Consider the following 14,666-nt stretch of genomic DNA (forward strand, 5'->3'; position numbering starts at 1 on the left):
GTGTACTTATAGCCAATCCTTGTTTGGCCACATGATATGAAGTCACTACCCAGCATAGGGGTTCCCTGAAAAATATGTACATGTATGTTCAAAGCAATAGAAGTTGTGTCTTGGGCAGCAATTTTTTCTTCCACTGGATCACCCAAATGCAAGAGAGAGAGAGAGAGAGAGAGAGAGAGAGAAAGAGTTCTAGTAGAGCAGCATCCTCCGTCTCTTCCCTCCTCTAGCACTAAAAAGCCTTTTTAAATCTGTTTCTCCCTTACTTCCCCTCATATATGGACAGAGCACACAGTCACCTGAATGAGCCAGTCAGCCGTTCATATCTTGTGTTTTATACTGTATTTTCAATAATAAATATTTCATTATCTGTTCTCATATCAATTTGACAGTTACTCCATCGGTGGAATATGATATTGACATGTCCATATCATGTTGGGATACTTTCTGGGGAGGGGGGCTAGTTCTGCACAATGGCTACATAGAATGCCTTCTTTAGTACAGTGAGACGTATGATAAGGAACCAAATGGCTGTATAATACACTGTTCCAAGTCCTTGATAGTGTTTGTGTCTGCAGCCTTAGCCCAAGATGACATATGCATTAAACTTATTTGAATCCTCTGGTGGGGGGGGTGGGGCTACAAGTAATAATCCTATATAGTTCACCGGCTCATTCTGTGCCCAGGAGATTTGCCCAAATGGCATTTTTAAATGGCTATTTTTGGATTAGCATTCATTCGTCTCTTGCCATATTAGTGGCTTAGGTAAGGAACAGGTGGATTATATAACTATTTCACACATTCGTGCATGGCTTTGGCACCACCGTGCCTACTTAAATTGCCAAGGAGACTACTTCCAGGGAATGGCAGGTGATCATCTTCACATTTTATTCATCTTTTGAATCAATTTGATTCTTATCGTGGGCATCTGTTTGATCCACTATCATCCTTCCTTGGGAATCCCACAGGGCCTTCCACAGTCAAATCTCCTGTACTGGGGTATTCTTAATGGTAACCTATCAAGATTCTCAGATTCCTGGGCCTGGTGGTTCATGCCTATAATCCTGGCTACTTGAGAGGCTGAGGTGGGAGGAGTGCTCGAGCCCAGGAGTTCAGGGCTATAGTGAGTTATGATTGTGTCACTGTACTCCACTCTGGGTGACAGAGAAAGACAACATTTCTTAAAAAAAAAAAAAAAAAACCCACAAATTCCTGACCACATAGCTAGACTATCGGTTACTATCTGACTCTGTAAATATCCAAACATTGCTCTGAGGTAAAAAATGAAGTGGTTCTTCCTCCACTGTCATGAACATTGCTCTCAACTCAGCCCACTGCATGAACTTACCTTGTGTTATTTGACTGAGTTTTTACTGGGCATAGGCAAATAATAGCAGACTTTTATATTGGCATTCCTGCTATACAGGAACTCTCATGGATAAACCAAGAAACTTGTTCTATTTGGTGGAGAGTCATGAGGTTTAGATCATTCAGCAACAGAAGGGGTCTCCCAATTAGTTAGTTTTAAAGCAAGGATGCTACCTGCTCATGTATGAATTATAACTCCCCAGAGACACCTGTCATGACAGGAATTCTTTTGAAAATTGTGTTGTGCAGATTCCTCTTTATTACCACCTAATTTTTATACCACTTGTGATATAACAGGTAGTTCAAGTCTTAATATAATTTGGTGGTCTTAAGTTATGGGGACTGTTTTCAGTGGAGTCCAGTAGCATGCCGGCAAATGGGCTCTCTAGCCCCATTATCAGGAACTTCTTGAGTCAAAAAAAGTCTCAGTGGTTGCCACAAGGCGGTTTGCACGTACTGTATTCCAGTGTCAGAAACTTCTAAAATCATGTGTGAATGTGCTAGAATCCTAAGGTCCCACTAGCATACTTGGGTTACTGCCCATTACAAATTTTCACAGCTTGTCAAACTGTCCCTCAAGATATTGTGTCTTCTTTTTATTGGCAGGGTCCTAAAGGGAACATAATACTGTTGTGGAATATCCCTGGTGGCCCAACATTATGTTTAGAAATTTTGCGGATTAAGCTAAACTCGGAATCTCAGCTGGACTGATGAACCATCCCACTACTCTTATTCGCCACGGTAGCCCTCGACTCTCTTTGGGTTTTTTCCTCAAAGCAGGAAATCATCACAGTATCATCAATATAATGAATTAACTTCATTTTGATGATGATAATGTTGAAATCTAATCTCACCAAATTGTAGCAGTGAGTTGGAGCAGTTGGAGATCCTTGGGGAAAGACCCTAAAGATATATTACATTCCTTCTCATGTACAAGCAAACTGTGCTTGACTTCTATCTGAGTGAGATCAAAAGGATAGCATTAGCCTAATGTAGCACACACAAAAAACAGTCATATTTATCTTGCTGTACTTCTTGTACAGCTTGTACGATGCCTAGCACAACAGACACTTGTTTAAATCATGGGAACTACCTTGTTTAAATCATGATAGTTAACTGTTCTCTCCAAAGCCTGCTCTTTTTCTCCTGGGTCACATAGGATTAATAGAAAGCATTAGTGGGGATTAGCACTTTCCCTCCCATTGTTTCTTAATGAAAGATAAGATTTCTTGTGTCCTTCCAGAATCTGACACTGCCTGATTATTTACTACAAAGGAGGGTTGGTGCGAGTCTCGGGGCTTCCATATTGCCTGACTAATTAAAACCAAGTGGAGAGCAGACTTCTCTATCTTTTAAAGACATTTCTCTATCTTTTTAAAGACATTCTCATTACATATCCAGGTGTAGACCAAAAATAAAATTCTAAGCCCCTGTAAGCAACTGAATGGACCCCTCCTCTTGGCCAAGGGGATGTCAAAGAAACCTGAAAAACTAGTTAAGCTCATAATGGGAAGTGGGGGTCAAACAGCCCCCATTATACCCTCATCCTTTGGAATTCAGGCACAACTAATCAGCATTAATATTAAAACCGAGATCTTACGACTGAAAAAACAGACTGTCTGTAGCAGTACGATACCAAATTCTAACCTTACTCTAGTATAGCATCACACAACAGATACAGCAGGCCCTGGAAGTATCAAAGTATTTTACCCCAAAACATTTGGAGATGGCCCTGCAAAGCTGATTCTTATGGATAAATTTGCATTCTGTAGAGAATCCCCTTCCCTTTCCAGGTGTTTTTCTGATCTTAAAGAGATTAGCTGAGAGTCTAGCACCTTTTAAATGTCTAAATAGAAAACATTTGCCATCTATTGCCTCTAAGGGTGGCCACATATGAGATTTCATCTACATAATAAGAACCTTGGTCTCCACAACACTTATCTTAAACCAGACACTTCTTTCTGTTGATTCCAGGTCTTTAGATAATAACTCAACTTTTTCAAGCAATTACCAATAAGAAAATCTTTGAATCTACCTATGACCTATAAGTCCCTCCCCACCACAACTTCAAATTCTCCCACGTTTCTGGACCAAGCCAATATATACCTGACATGTATTAATTGATGTCTTATGTCTCCCTAAAATGTATAAAATCAAGTTGTAACCCAGCGACTTTGGGTACATGTTCTCAGACCTCCTGGGGGTATGTCACAGGTGATGGTCCTTACATGTGACTCAGAATAAATATCTTCAAATATTTTACTGAGTTTGGCTTTCCATCAACACAGGTAAAGGCAGGAATTTCATTTTTGTTTTTTATTTCTTTGTAGCTTCATAGTGACTCTGGTGCTATCTACTATAATATTTTGATATGCTCTAAACTTTCCTTTTCATACCTTAATATTGTCTTTTTATTCCCCTGCTATTATGGTACACTTTACACCATCATTATGGTACATCCGATAATTCCAAAAAAGGTCTCCACTATCCTCTGCCACTCAACATTAACTTATATCATATAGCCATGGACCCTCCCAACCAGGGGTCATATGAGGATTTCTTCTCTCTCAAGTTTTTCTTTTTATTTATTTATTTTTTAGACAGGGTTTCATTCTGCTGCCCAGGCTAGAGTGCAGTGGTGCCATCATGGATCACTGTAGCCTTGACTTCTCAGGCTCAAGTGATCCCACCTTAGCATCTCGAGTAGCTGGGGCTACAGATGCGCACCACCACACCTGACAACTTTTTTCTATTTTTTGTAGAGAAGAGTTCTTACTAGGCTGGTAGTGAACTTCTGAGCTCTAGTAATCTTCCTGCCTCAGCCTCTCAAAGTGCTGGGATTATAGACATGTGCCACTGTGCCCATCCTTCCCTCGTTATTTATCCTTTTACCCACAATCTTAATAGACAAGTTAAAATCATTACCCTGTGCTAAACACACTTTGTTTTCCTATTTTTTTCATCATTGCTACCTTTAAACTCCTCCAGGCTGGGATAATTGGAACAGATCTGATAGGGTAGCTTAGGTGAGGTGGATGCAGGAGCTAGAGTAGGTTTCCCTTCTCTAAGCTATTGTTAATGTGCTGTCAAAGCCTTTGTAGGGATCCTGTCAATTTCTTCCTTCTCTATTCCCTCCCCTCACTTGCCCTTCAAAAAATTTTTAAAGATCATTCTATCTGATTCAATGTTTATTTCTCTTATTCTGGTCAGTATTTTCACCCCAGCCCATTAGCTTTCTTCTGAACAGCTTAAACTTTCTTTTTATTGATAAAGCCCATTATCAGTAGCTGTGAGAAAAAATCTGCCTTGGCATTCTGCATATTCAAATCCTTGTTTTCTCACTAAAAGTATCCTACTGGGAACATACACATGAGGGATTCCCCCAATCACAATGTCTATAATAGTGCGGGGCAGAGGCATAGGGAAGCTCAACACTAATCATCATAAAACCAAGCAGGGTTGCCACTGCCCTTTATATTTTTAATGCTTCCACAGAAGCAACAGTTTCACTGTTAACAAAATGGATATAAAGTTTTCCTTTTCCGTATAAATTCAAGGTATTTCAGACATCACACACTCCCACAGGGGCGCTGATATTTAATTTGGGTCTTCTGTGGATCAAATACTGAACACTGTGACAAGTTGATGATTAGTAGTCATACCAGAGAACTCTTTCCATTAAGTAGTTTCTAAAATCAACAGTTCCATGGCTGTTTAGCCTGAGAATCCAAGAAAGCAGAGATTCCTCAGTACTACTAAAAAAAATAACCAAATTTCATTCCACTACTGCCTTTGGTTTGTATGTAGGTGTATCTGATAAGGCCAGGTAGATGCACACAGGTTAAGAGACCTAGGGACCTAACCCGTGAGAAGGTCTCACTTTCTCCATGAAACCAGAATCTTAATCTTAGGATATGGTTAGCTTTTAGCTAGCCACAAGAAAGAAGAAAACCAAAGAGAATAAGAAGTAGAGATGGACAGTCTTTCCTGAGAAAGAGGATTGGTTTAATGTATCTGCCAGTTACATGCAAGGGAATTAGTGGAAAAGGGAAGCGGCAAAAGGTATGCATAAGAAATTTTAATGTACAGTGACCCTGCTTACAATAAATGCAGCTTAATCAATTTCTCAGGTTCTGACAAAACATATTAGCATTCTCTTCTCTTGGGGAAAGACATAAATGGAAGTGGGACAACAGGCAACAGGGAAACAAAGAGGAGAGAGTTCCTCTACAGCACTGCCTACACTCAATATAGCACTTTGAAAAGGCAAAAGGATTACGTATAGAATTATCTCACCTTCTACTATGTAAAAGTTTGTGTAACAATGGAGAGCCTCCTGAAATAGAAGTTAGTTTACATCTCAATTTGCCAAATTGGCTGTGCACTTTGCCTTTCTAAATCTTTTAATCTACAATTTTAAAAAATTACATTAGATGATAGTTATAAGTTCTCTTTAAGATTTAAGATTCCATGATTTTACTAATATAGTGTCTATCCAGACTTCATTACAAGTTCCTTGTTGGTACGGGACAGGGACCATGGCTTATGCACCTTGCACATGGCTAGTGTTCTGCAATTCGTCCATTGTTTAAATGCCAGTTGAGATGTGGGAAAGTGTGTATCACTTGCTTCAATTCAAGGAGCTGAAAGGAATATACATATGTACACTTGCATATAATATTTTTGGAATTAGAAATAAGCAAGTAATACTGGTTGTTTCTGAGCAAGGTGACTGAGGTATCAGGAGTTTTGGGTGGATGGGAAAATTTGTTTTCAATATCAGTTGTCCTTTGTATTTATATTCGACTCTCCTCCAGCCACCCCGACCTTCTTGCTGTTCCTCCATTTCAAAAACGCTCCCAACTCAAGGTCTTTGCACTTGTCATTCTGGTGCCTGGTACACTCTTCCTCCAGATACTCCCACAGTGAACTCCTTTACTTCATTCAATGAGGCCGAAATGCCACGTTAATACTGAGACTTCCCTGACCACACTGTATGTAATGACTTCCCCCACAGACTCCCCATGACCCCTTAGCTAACAACCCTTAACATTTAGTAGCATCTGACATACTGAATATTCTCCTGTTTAGTGTTTGACTGCCTTTTGGAACACTGCCTGTGATAACAATCAACAAATACTTGTTGAATTAAGAAATTTACTGTTTGAGATTTTAAAAAAGTAATCACGAAATTACTTTTTCAACAAAAACAACCAGTTAGGGAATAAACATTTGATAAATTAACTTTTAGATCTATAGTATTATAGGATAAAGTCCAAACTTCTTTTCTCAACACACGGACTTTCCTCATTTGTCACGTATTGACCACAGTCAAGTAACCCGTTCCCTTTCCTCCTGCATAAAGTGGGGCTATTCATAATTACTTCACAGAATTAAGATTCAATGCAGATGAAAGCGCTTTTATAACCAACGCACTGTAAGTTACCATAAGCACAGGGTTTCTTCCGCGCTTGGAGCCTAGGAATAGTACGTGGTGTCAACCTGCGCTAATGACCTGAGGTTTAAGGACAGGAAAATCTCCAGCGCGGCGCTAGCAGACACTACTCTGCCGCGGGGCGGGGCTCCTTGCCACCGTTGCCAGGGAAACTGTCCGGGGGTCCCTAGAATCTGAGCCCGCGCGCCGGCGACACTCAGCTCGACCTCTCTCCTGCGCTAGCAATAGGTGGAGCGCCGGCCAATCGGAAGAGGCCGGAGGGGCGGGGCGGGCAGTGGCCCTGGGAAGGCGGGTCCGCGGCCTCGCTCCCTGACTTCCGGGTCGCGGTGCTAGCAGGGAGAGTTCCGTCGTTTCCGTTGCCGGCTGTTTGCAGTGGGGAAACCGAGGCAGCTCCTGCTCCCCCTAGTTCTTCCGCTCCTGTGAGGTGGCTGCTGTTTCTTTTCCTCTTGCCCCGCGCTGCATCGGTGCGGCTGCGCTGAGAGTGCGCGGCTCGCGAGCCCCGCGGGGTTCTGCGGGAACCCGGGGGCGCCTGGGCCGGCGGGTCTTTGTGCGAGCCCTGCCCTCCCATTCGCGGGCGGCGCGCGAGGGGGGTCGGCGCAGCGACGCCCCGAGCCTTGGGGTGCTCAGGCGCCGCTAGTCGTGCATCCCTTCTGCTCGGCAGTTCTGCGCTTTTGTCCTAATGAGCGCGGACTGGATGGCTTGGTTTTCAAGATAATGATCAACCCAGCTGTGCTATGTGCTGTTTCTGCACTGACCTGCGGCGACTTCGAATTTGACAGCCCCTCCTCAGGCCCCAGTCCAGAGATGACGTGTCTGTGGGAATGTTTAAGGCAGGAAGGAGACGAGCAATTTGTTTTTAAGTACCTCGCTCTCACTAGTATCTCCCTGACTTTTTCATTTAGAAGCTGAGGAATTTTCTTAAGACATAAGATACAGTTGTATCGAGTGTATACTTAAAAAAAAAAAAAAGCAAAAGAAACTTGTTAGTATTTCTGCCCTCGACCTATTGAATGGAAAGTCAATAATGAGCTAAGGTGTTATATACTCCATGTTCAACTTGTATACTTAAGTTTATAAGCCATATGTAGTGTTTTTATTTGCTGGCATCACCTGACTGGTACAGTTGTAACGAATTATCCACATGGGATAAGAAGAGCGTATTCTATAAAAACAATTCTGATGTTTTGGTATATATTTTAATTGTTGATTAGTTGGGGTCCTCTTGATCTTGAACTGTTGAACCCCAATTCTCAAAGAATGGGAAATTTGGAAACTAAGATATGAAATACAATTATTTAGCAAACCATTCTGTTATTCTTTCAAGCCATTGAGTGGTTTGACTACGTTGTGTGAATTTTCCTTTTGAAAAAGTGATAAACTGCCCATTGAATCATCCATCATTTAATTAATGTAAGCGGTATATATTACACCTGCCATTGTTTTTAGGTGCCTAATTAAACACTATCCCAAAACAGGCACAATGAAATAATAGATACGTAATTTGAGATTTGATCAGTTGTATAAACTAATTTTTAAAATTTTAAAATTCAGTTTAAGGTCATTGAGCTTGTCTTGTATATTTCCCTCCTCCAGGAAAAAAAAAATGTTTATTTCTTTGTGGGAGTTCTTCTATGGGCACTTTTTTCGATTTTGGATGAAATGGCTATTACGACAGATGACTGGGAAGTGTGAATTGCAGCGAATATTTGATACCTATGTAGGTGCACAGAGGACACACAGGATAGGTAATGTTATTCGAAAAAGAAAAAGTGCTAATAAAAGTTTAACTGAATATATTTCTCAGTACTCACAGTGACAGATGTATTTCTTGTGTATCCTGACAAGTCACTTAAACTGAATTTCATAAGCTTTGAAATCCTGCTTTGACTCCTTCAGCTCTAAAATTGTATGAATTTATAGAAAAAGTGATTATTGAGTTGCTTATCTGTGGAAAGAATTATCTCCTTTGGCTCCTGAAGTTTATCAGTTATTCCTTAGATTATAGTTGCAACCTATTTTCTGGTGAAAAATTTCTGTACTTATATAATCCCTTTGAAATTTTCACTCACATGATGGGATGAGTGCCTCAGTGTAGATCCATTTTTATACTTAGCATTCTTCATCAGCCTTTTACTTTCTTACTGTTACTTATGAAAGGCCAGTAATTAGGTATCCAGTGGTCTCTAGGAAAGACTATTAGACTCATTCTCACTGTCCAATACCGTAGCCAATAGCCACATTATATTGAGCATTTCAAATATGGCTAGTCTAAATTGAGATGTGCTGTGAGTGTAAAATATAAACTATATGCCAAAGACTTACAAGAAAATGTAAAAAAATTTCAGTGATTGTTTATATTCTCTACATGTTGAAATGGTAATATTTTGGGTATGTTGGGTTAAAAATATATTAAAATTTTGTCTGTTTCTTTTTACTTTAATGTGGCTATAGAGAATTTTAAAGTACACAAATGGGTCACAATTTGGGTTGCGTTATATTTCTGTTGAACAGTGTTGCTCTGGTACTTTGTAAAATACATCAGTTTTCAGTGCTTCACTGAAAATTTTACTCTAAAATTTGAACATAGATGAGTAAGAACTGTGGTTTGAAGTCGCTTCTTTTCAGCCAGGGTAAGGAAGTGCAGGGAAGTGCTCTAGCTCATGCTGTGTTAAACAGAAAATTGTGAAATAGCTAGATTTCCTTTTGTGTTAATCAAGTGTGCTTCGACCGAGAAATCAACCCCTGTCAGGTTGAGAGAGTGGAGTATTGGCAATTGGAATCTGCAGCCAAAACATCAGAAGAATGACAGACAGAAGCTGCCTCAGGGCAACTGGTTGATGAAGTTTACTTTCTTTCCTAGTTTTCTTACAACTTCATGGCTGACTTAAATTATTGCTGCTCTTTTAATTTGCCCTTTTGACTACTCAAAAGAACAAAGTACATCTTGATAAGAAATCTCTTCAGGCAGTATGGGTTGGTGTTTTAGAGTGTGGGGGAAGAATATATATAAAGGCATTTGTTTGTGGCAAAAGCATTTTTCTTATATTTTTCAAATTGCTGAGAAAAGAAGATTATTTGTAAATGTGCCAGAAATTTTTTTAAATAGACCAATAAAAATGTTCCTGTCATTCTTGATAATAGAAACCAGGAATGGAGAAGCTATTTGTCTGGTGACAGAAGGGTTGACCAGATAATCTGAAGTCCTTGCTTCTTTGTTGTATGATTTGGTTGCTGTCACCTCAAATGTAAACGCTCAGGCTAACAAATGAAAATGCAGTAGAGAGTACTCTGGTTGTAGTCTTAAGATGAGTTTCTGGGACCTGAGCTACTGTGATGCAATCGTGGGTGAGTTTGCAGTGGCTGGTAGACACTTCGGGGCCTAAACAGAAACAGATGACGCCAGGTAATGAGGTTGGTGTCCCCTCTTTGGATAGATATGTTGTGTTTGGTTGAGTTTTTTGAAATCATATATTTATACTGTAAGATTAAATTTTAAAATGCTTGCTGTTATGTAGAAATTATGTCTCCTGGAACTATTAGTTTATTACTGGTTTGATATTTTTACTAGTTGTTTATTGTAGGGTAATTCACAAACAGCATTCAATGGTAACGTCTCTTTTTTTTTTTTTTTTGTCATTTCAGAAAATTCCTTGACATACTCCAAGAATAAGGTAGGATAACATAAAGGTGGTAACTCTAGAAACCTTAACTTGGACATATTTTTCCTTAAAAAAATAAAAAGTGCCCTGCTAGAAGAGTGTTTTCTATAAGGAGCATTGAGTGAAATTTTCCCCCTTTAGAGGTAATATTCTGTTTTCAAACATTTCTCTGTGTATGTGTGTTTTTCATGTGTATTTCAAAGAAAATACTTGAATAATTTGTCCTGTTCTGAGGTTTTACTTGTTTATTTTGCTTTAAGAGTTGATAGCTTTTGGGAAAGCAGGGCCTTAGGAGGAAAGTTGTCTTTTAGACAGTGTCCTCAGGATAGGTTATGTGAGAGAAAAGCAACTTAGGATAATTAGAGAAAACCCTGGGTTGTGTACCTTCTGAGCTAAAATAAGTCATAATTCATGCTATGTATTAGTCAGCTTTTGCTGTGTAACAAACTATTATAAAATCTCAGAGGCATAAAATGATAGTTGTTTCTTGCTCACATGTCTATGGGTCAGCTGGAGAAGCCTTACTTCAAGCTGAGGCCAAGTTCCTGTTTATTCCATTCGTCTCATCTGGGACTCAGGTGGGGGGTTAACAGGTACCTGGTGAATGTTTTCACCATGGGTAACTGAAGGCCCAACCACACAAACATATTTTAAGTTTCTTTGTGTCAAGTCTGTTAGCAGTCCGTTAGTTAAAACAAGTTACTTGGCCAAGCACAAGTCAAGGGGTGGAGAAATATGATATGCCCACCATAAGGCTGTGGTAGGGAGTAGGTTGTATAATTCAATTACAGGGTAATGCAGAATTGGTACCAGTAATTCAGTCTACCATGTGCTGTTACTTCCCTATTGTAGTTCACAGTTTTGTCTACACATAGATTATTTGGTGTGGCAAGGATAGAATATGGGTGATCTAGACCATTGTTTGAAATCCCATAATAGAACGCAACCAGTATTAAACAATAATAGGAATAGAATAGAAAATATTTAAAAACCATTGGTCATAATATGGTTAAATATATTTTAGGAATTTTTTATATTTAAATTTTTTATATTTTTAATTTTATAATTATATAATTTATAATTTTATAATTATATTTAAATTTATAATTATAATTTTAATATATTTTAATGCCCCTCGAAGTGCTGGGATTATAGGCATGAGCCACTGCACCCGGCCCGTCATGTTGAGTTTTCAGAATCAATGTATGTAATTTACCACATTAACAGAGTAAATCAGAAAAATATGAACATTTCAGCAGATACTGAAAAACTGTTTTGACAGAATTCAGTACCAATTCATGATTAAAAAATCTCAACTAGATAAAGAGGGAACTTTCTCAACCTATGAAAGGCTGTGAAAAACATGCAGCTAACATAACACTGAATTATTGAATGCTCTCCACATTCAACTGAGAAGAAGACAAATAGATGTACTCTCTCTGCTTTTATTCAGCATCATACTAGAGATCCTAAGTAGTGCAGTAAGGCAAGAAGAAGCAATATAAGACATAATGATTGGAAAGAAATAAATTATATTAACAGATGACATTGTGAATGTAGAAAATCTTAAGAAATCTACAAAAACTACTAGCATTATTAGTAAATGAATTTAATAGTATTATAGGACATGGTATACTACTGTATGTTAGCAACAAACTTTTGGAAAATAAAGAACAGTACCACTTACAAAAGCATCCAGAAAACATAAAATATTCAGGGCTAAATTTAATGAAAGATACATAAGACTTCTGCACTAAAACTCCCAGAGAAGATTGCTGAGAAAGATGAAAATGGAACCATACACTGTATTCATCCATTGGAGGTCTCAGTATTATTAAGATGTTAATTCCCGAATTGATTTATGGATTCAATGCAGTTCCAGTAAAAACCCCTGCAGACTACTTTTGCAGATTGTGACAGGCTCATTCTAAAGTTTATAAAGAAATGGAAGGGACCTAGAATAGCCCTCATAATCTTCTAAAAGGACCCCCACTACCTGACTTTAAGACTTGCTAGTCAAAAGTTGAATATAACAGATGAGAGACCAGAAATTGGCCACACCTAATATGTCATATAATTTTTAACAAGGGTATCAAAGCAATTCAATGAGGAGGAGAAAGTCTTTTCAATAAATAGTGCTGGAACAACTGGGTATATATATAGGGGAAAAAAAAACCTCAGCTTCAATCTCTTACCATACACGAAAACTAATTTAATATGGACATTAGACCTGTGTTTAAGCTAAAACTTTTAAGTTTCTGAAAGCAAGCATAGGAGAATATCTTCCACCTTGGGTTATGCTACCACTTAAAAAAATTGAAAAGTTAAACTTCATCAAAATAAAACTGCTTATCAAAGGTATCTTTAAGGAAAGGAGTAGGCAGGCCACAGACCAACAACATATTTGCAGCATATTTTTCTGATAAGGGACTTGCCTCTAGTAAAGAACTTTTATAAGTCAGTAATAAAAAGGCAGCAGAATTTTTAGTGAACAAGAGCCTTGAACAGTCACTTGACAAAGGTGAATATATACATATGTGTATGTGTGTGTATACACACTTGGAAAAGTGCTCAGCATTATTAGTCATCAGGGAAATGCAAATTAAAGTCACAATGAGAGGACACTAAAAATTACCTAAATGAAATAGACTAACAACACAGATGTTGCAAACAGCAGTTGGAGTTTAAGATGATATTATCACTTCGGAAAGTGGTTTTGGCAATTTCATTGAAAGTTAAACACATACTGCCCTATGTCTTAATAATTTGACTCTTAGGTGTCTAAGAAATGAAAATATATATTTATCAAAAGTATAATAAAGTGTGATCCCAAACTGGGAACAATGCAAATTTCCAATACCAGGAGAATGAATAAGCAAATTGAGGTATATTCGTGCAATACAACTCAACAATTAAAAGGGACAAATTACAGATATGAGAAAGAATGTGGATTTGAGTAAGAATGTGGATGAATCCTAGAAACGTTAATTGAACAAAAGCCAGACACAAAAGAGTACATACTTTGATTCCATTTATGTGCACACAGCTAAGCTATGGTGGTAGAAATCAGAACAGTGGTTGCTTCTTGAAGGAAGAATGGATTGAAAAGGGGCATAAAGGAACTTTTTGGGATGATAGAAATGTTCTGTATCATAGTAGGGATGTGGATTATCTGGATGTATATTCGTCAGAACGGATCAAATAACATTTGTGCTTTTCACTGTATTTAAATTATAAATCAATGTTTAAAAAAGTAATGGAATAGTATATACAGGAAAGAGTATTTGCTTAGAAACTAGATGTGGTTTCTCTTCTTAACTCTGCCCTACATTTATGTATGCCTTGGGCGAGTTCATTCAATCAGTCATTTGTTCATAATATATGTAACGAAGTTTTGAGCATATAATCAGTAATGTTCTATGCTAGATGCTCAAGATATAAGAGTAAATAAGAGAGACAAAAGCTGGTAGAGAACATGGAGAAACAAAATATGGTGTGGTCAGTGCTCTCTAACTGAAGTATGACTGTGAAAAGAAGTAGGTAACTCTAGGGCTGGGGAAGACTTTGCAGAGGAGGTGACATTGAACTGGATTTTTAATATTTTAGGAGTTTGTAATACATGCGAAGGTATGGCTTTTGCCCTGACTACACATGGCGAAGGTAGTCCTTTTACCATTGCTGGTATTTAAGCTTCAACACTTTTCCTGTACCCATATTATCTCAGGATTGGACAAACTAGACTTTGTTGACCACATCTGTATCTTTACTGATTGTTACTAATAGATCTTTGACCATTTTCTTCTTACCTTTTACTTTTATCTGGGAAAATCTGTTTCTTTCTCTCTCTCTCTCTCGCCTTGGGGTATATCTAAACTATGGACTCTTTTTATTTTTCTTACCAGTTTTGATTCGAAGTCTTAGTTTGTGAACTGTTCTTCAGTATGCACAGTAAATTCCTACAGTTCAAATTTGATCTGATTTTGTTTTCGTCAATGCCAATTTGTTACCAGTGGTGATCTCTGGAGACAAGATTATGAGATTCAACTCTTTTCTGCATTTAATTTTTTAAACTTATGCATTCAAGATTTTTTCATCCTGGCTAACACAGTGAAACCCCGTCTCTACTAAAAATACAAAAAACTAGCCGGGCGAGGTGGCGGGCGCCTGTAGTCCCAGCTACTCGGGAG

At 38.4% G+C, this 14,666-nt stretch overlaps 1 protein-coding gene across 1 annotated transcript in view; it reads left to right on the plus strand.

Moving 5' to 3' along the window:
- The first annotated feature begins 7,132 nt into the window (after positions 1-7,132).
- Positions 7,133-14,666, plus strand: part of ELMOD2 (ELMO/CED-12 domain containing 2) — a 22,521-nt gene continuing 14,987 nt past the window's right edge. Inside the window, exons 1-3 of the mRNA XM_011955804.1 lie at positions 7,133-7,244; positions 8,414-8,565; positions 10,463-10,491. Of these exons, the coding sequence (XP_011811194.1) occupies positions 8,424-8,565; positions 10,463-10,491 (171 nt within the window). The 5' untranslated portion in view covers positions 7,133-7,244; positions 8,414-8,423. The remainder of the gene's footprint in view (positions 7,245-8,413; positions 8,566-10,462; positions 10,492-14,666) is intronic.

This window comes from Colobus angolensis, unplaced genomic scaffold (assembly GCF_000951035.1).
Source record: "Colobus angolensis palliatus isolate OR3802 unplaced genomic scaffold, Cang.pa_1.0 Scaffold400, whole genome shotgun sequence".
Classification (NCBI taxonomy): Eukaryota; Metazoa; Chordata; class Mammalia; order Primates; family Cercopithecidae; genus Colobus; species Colobus angolensis.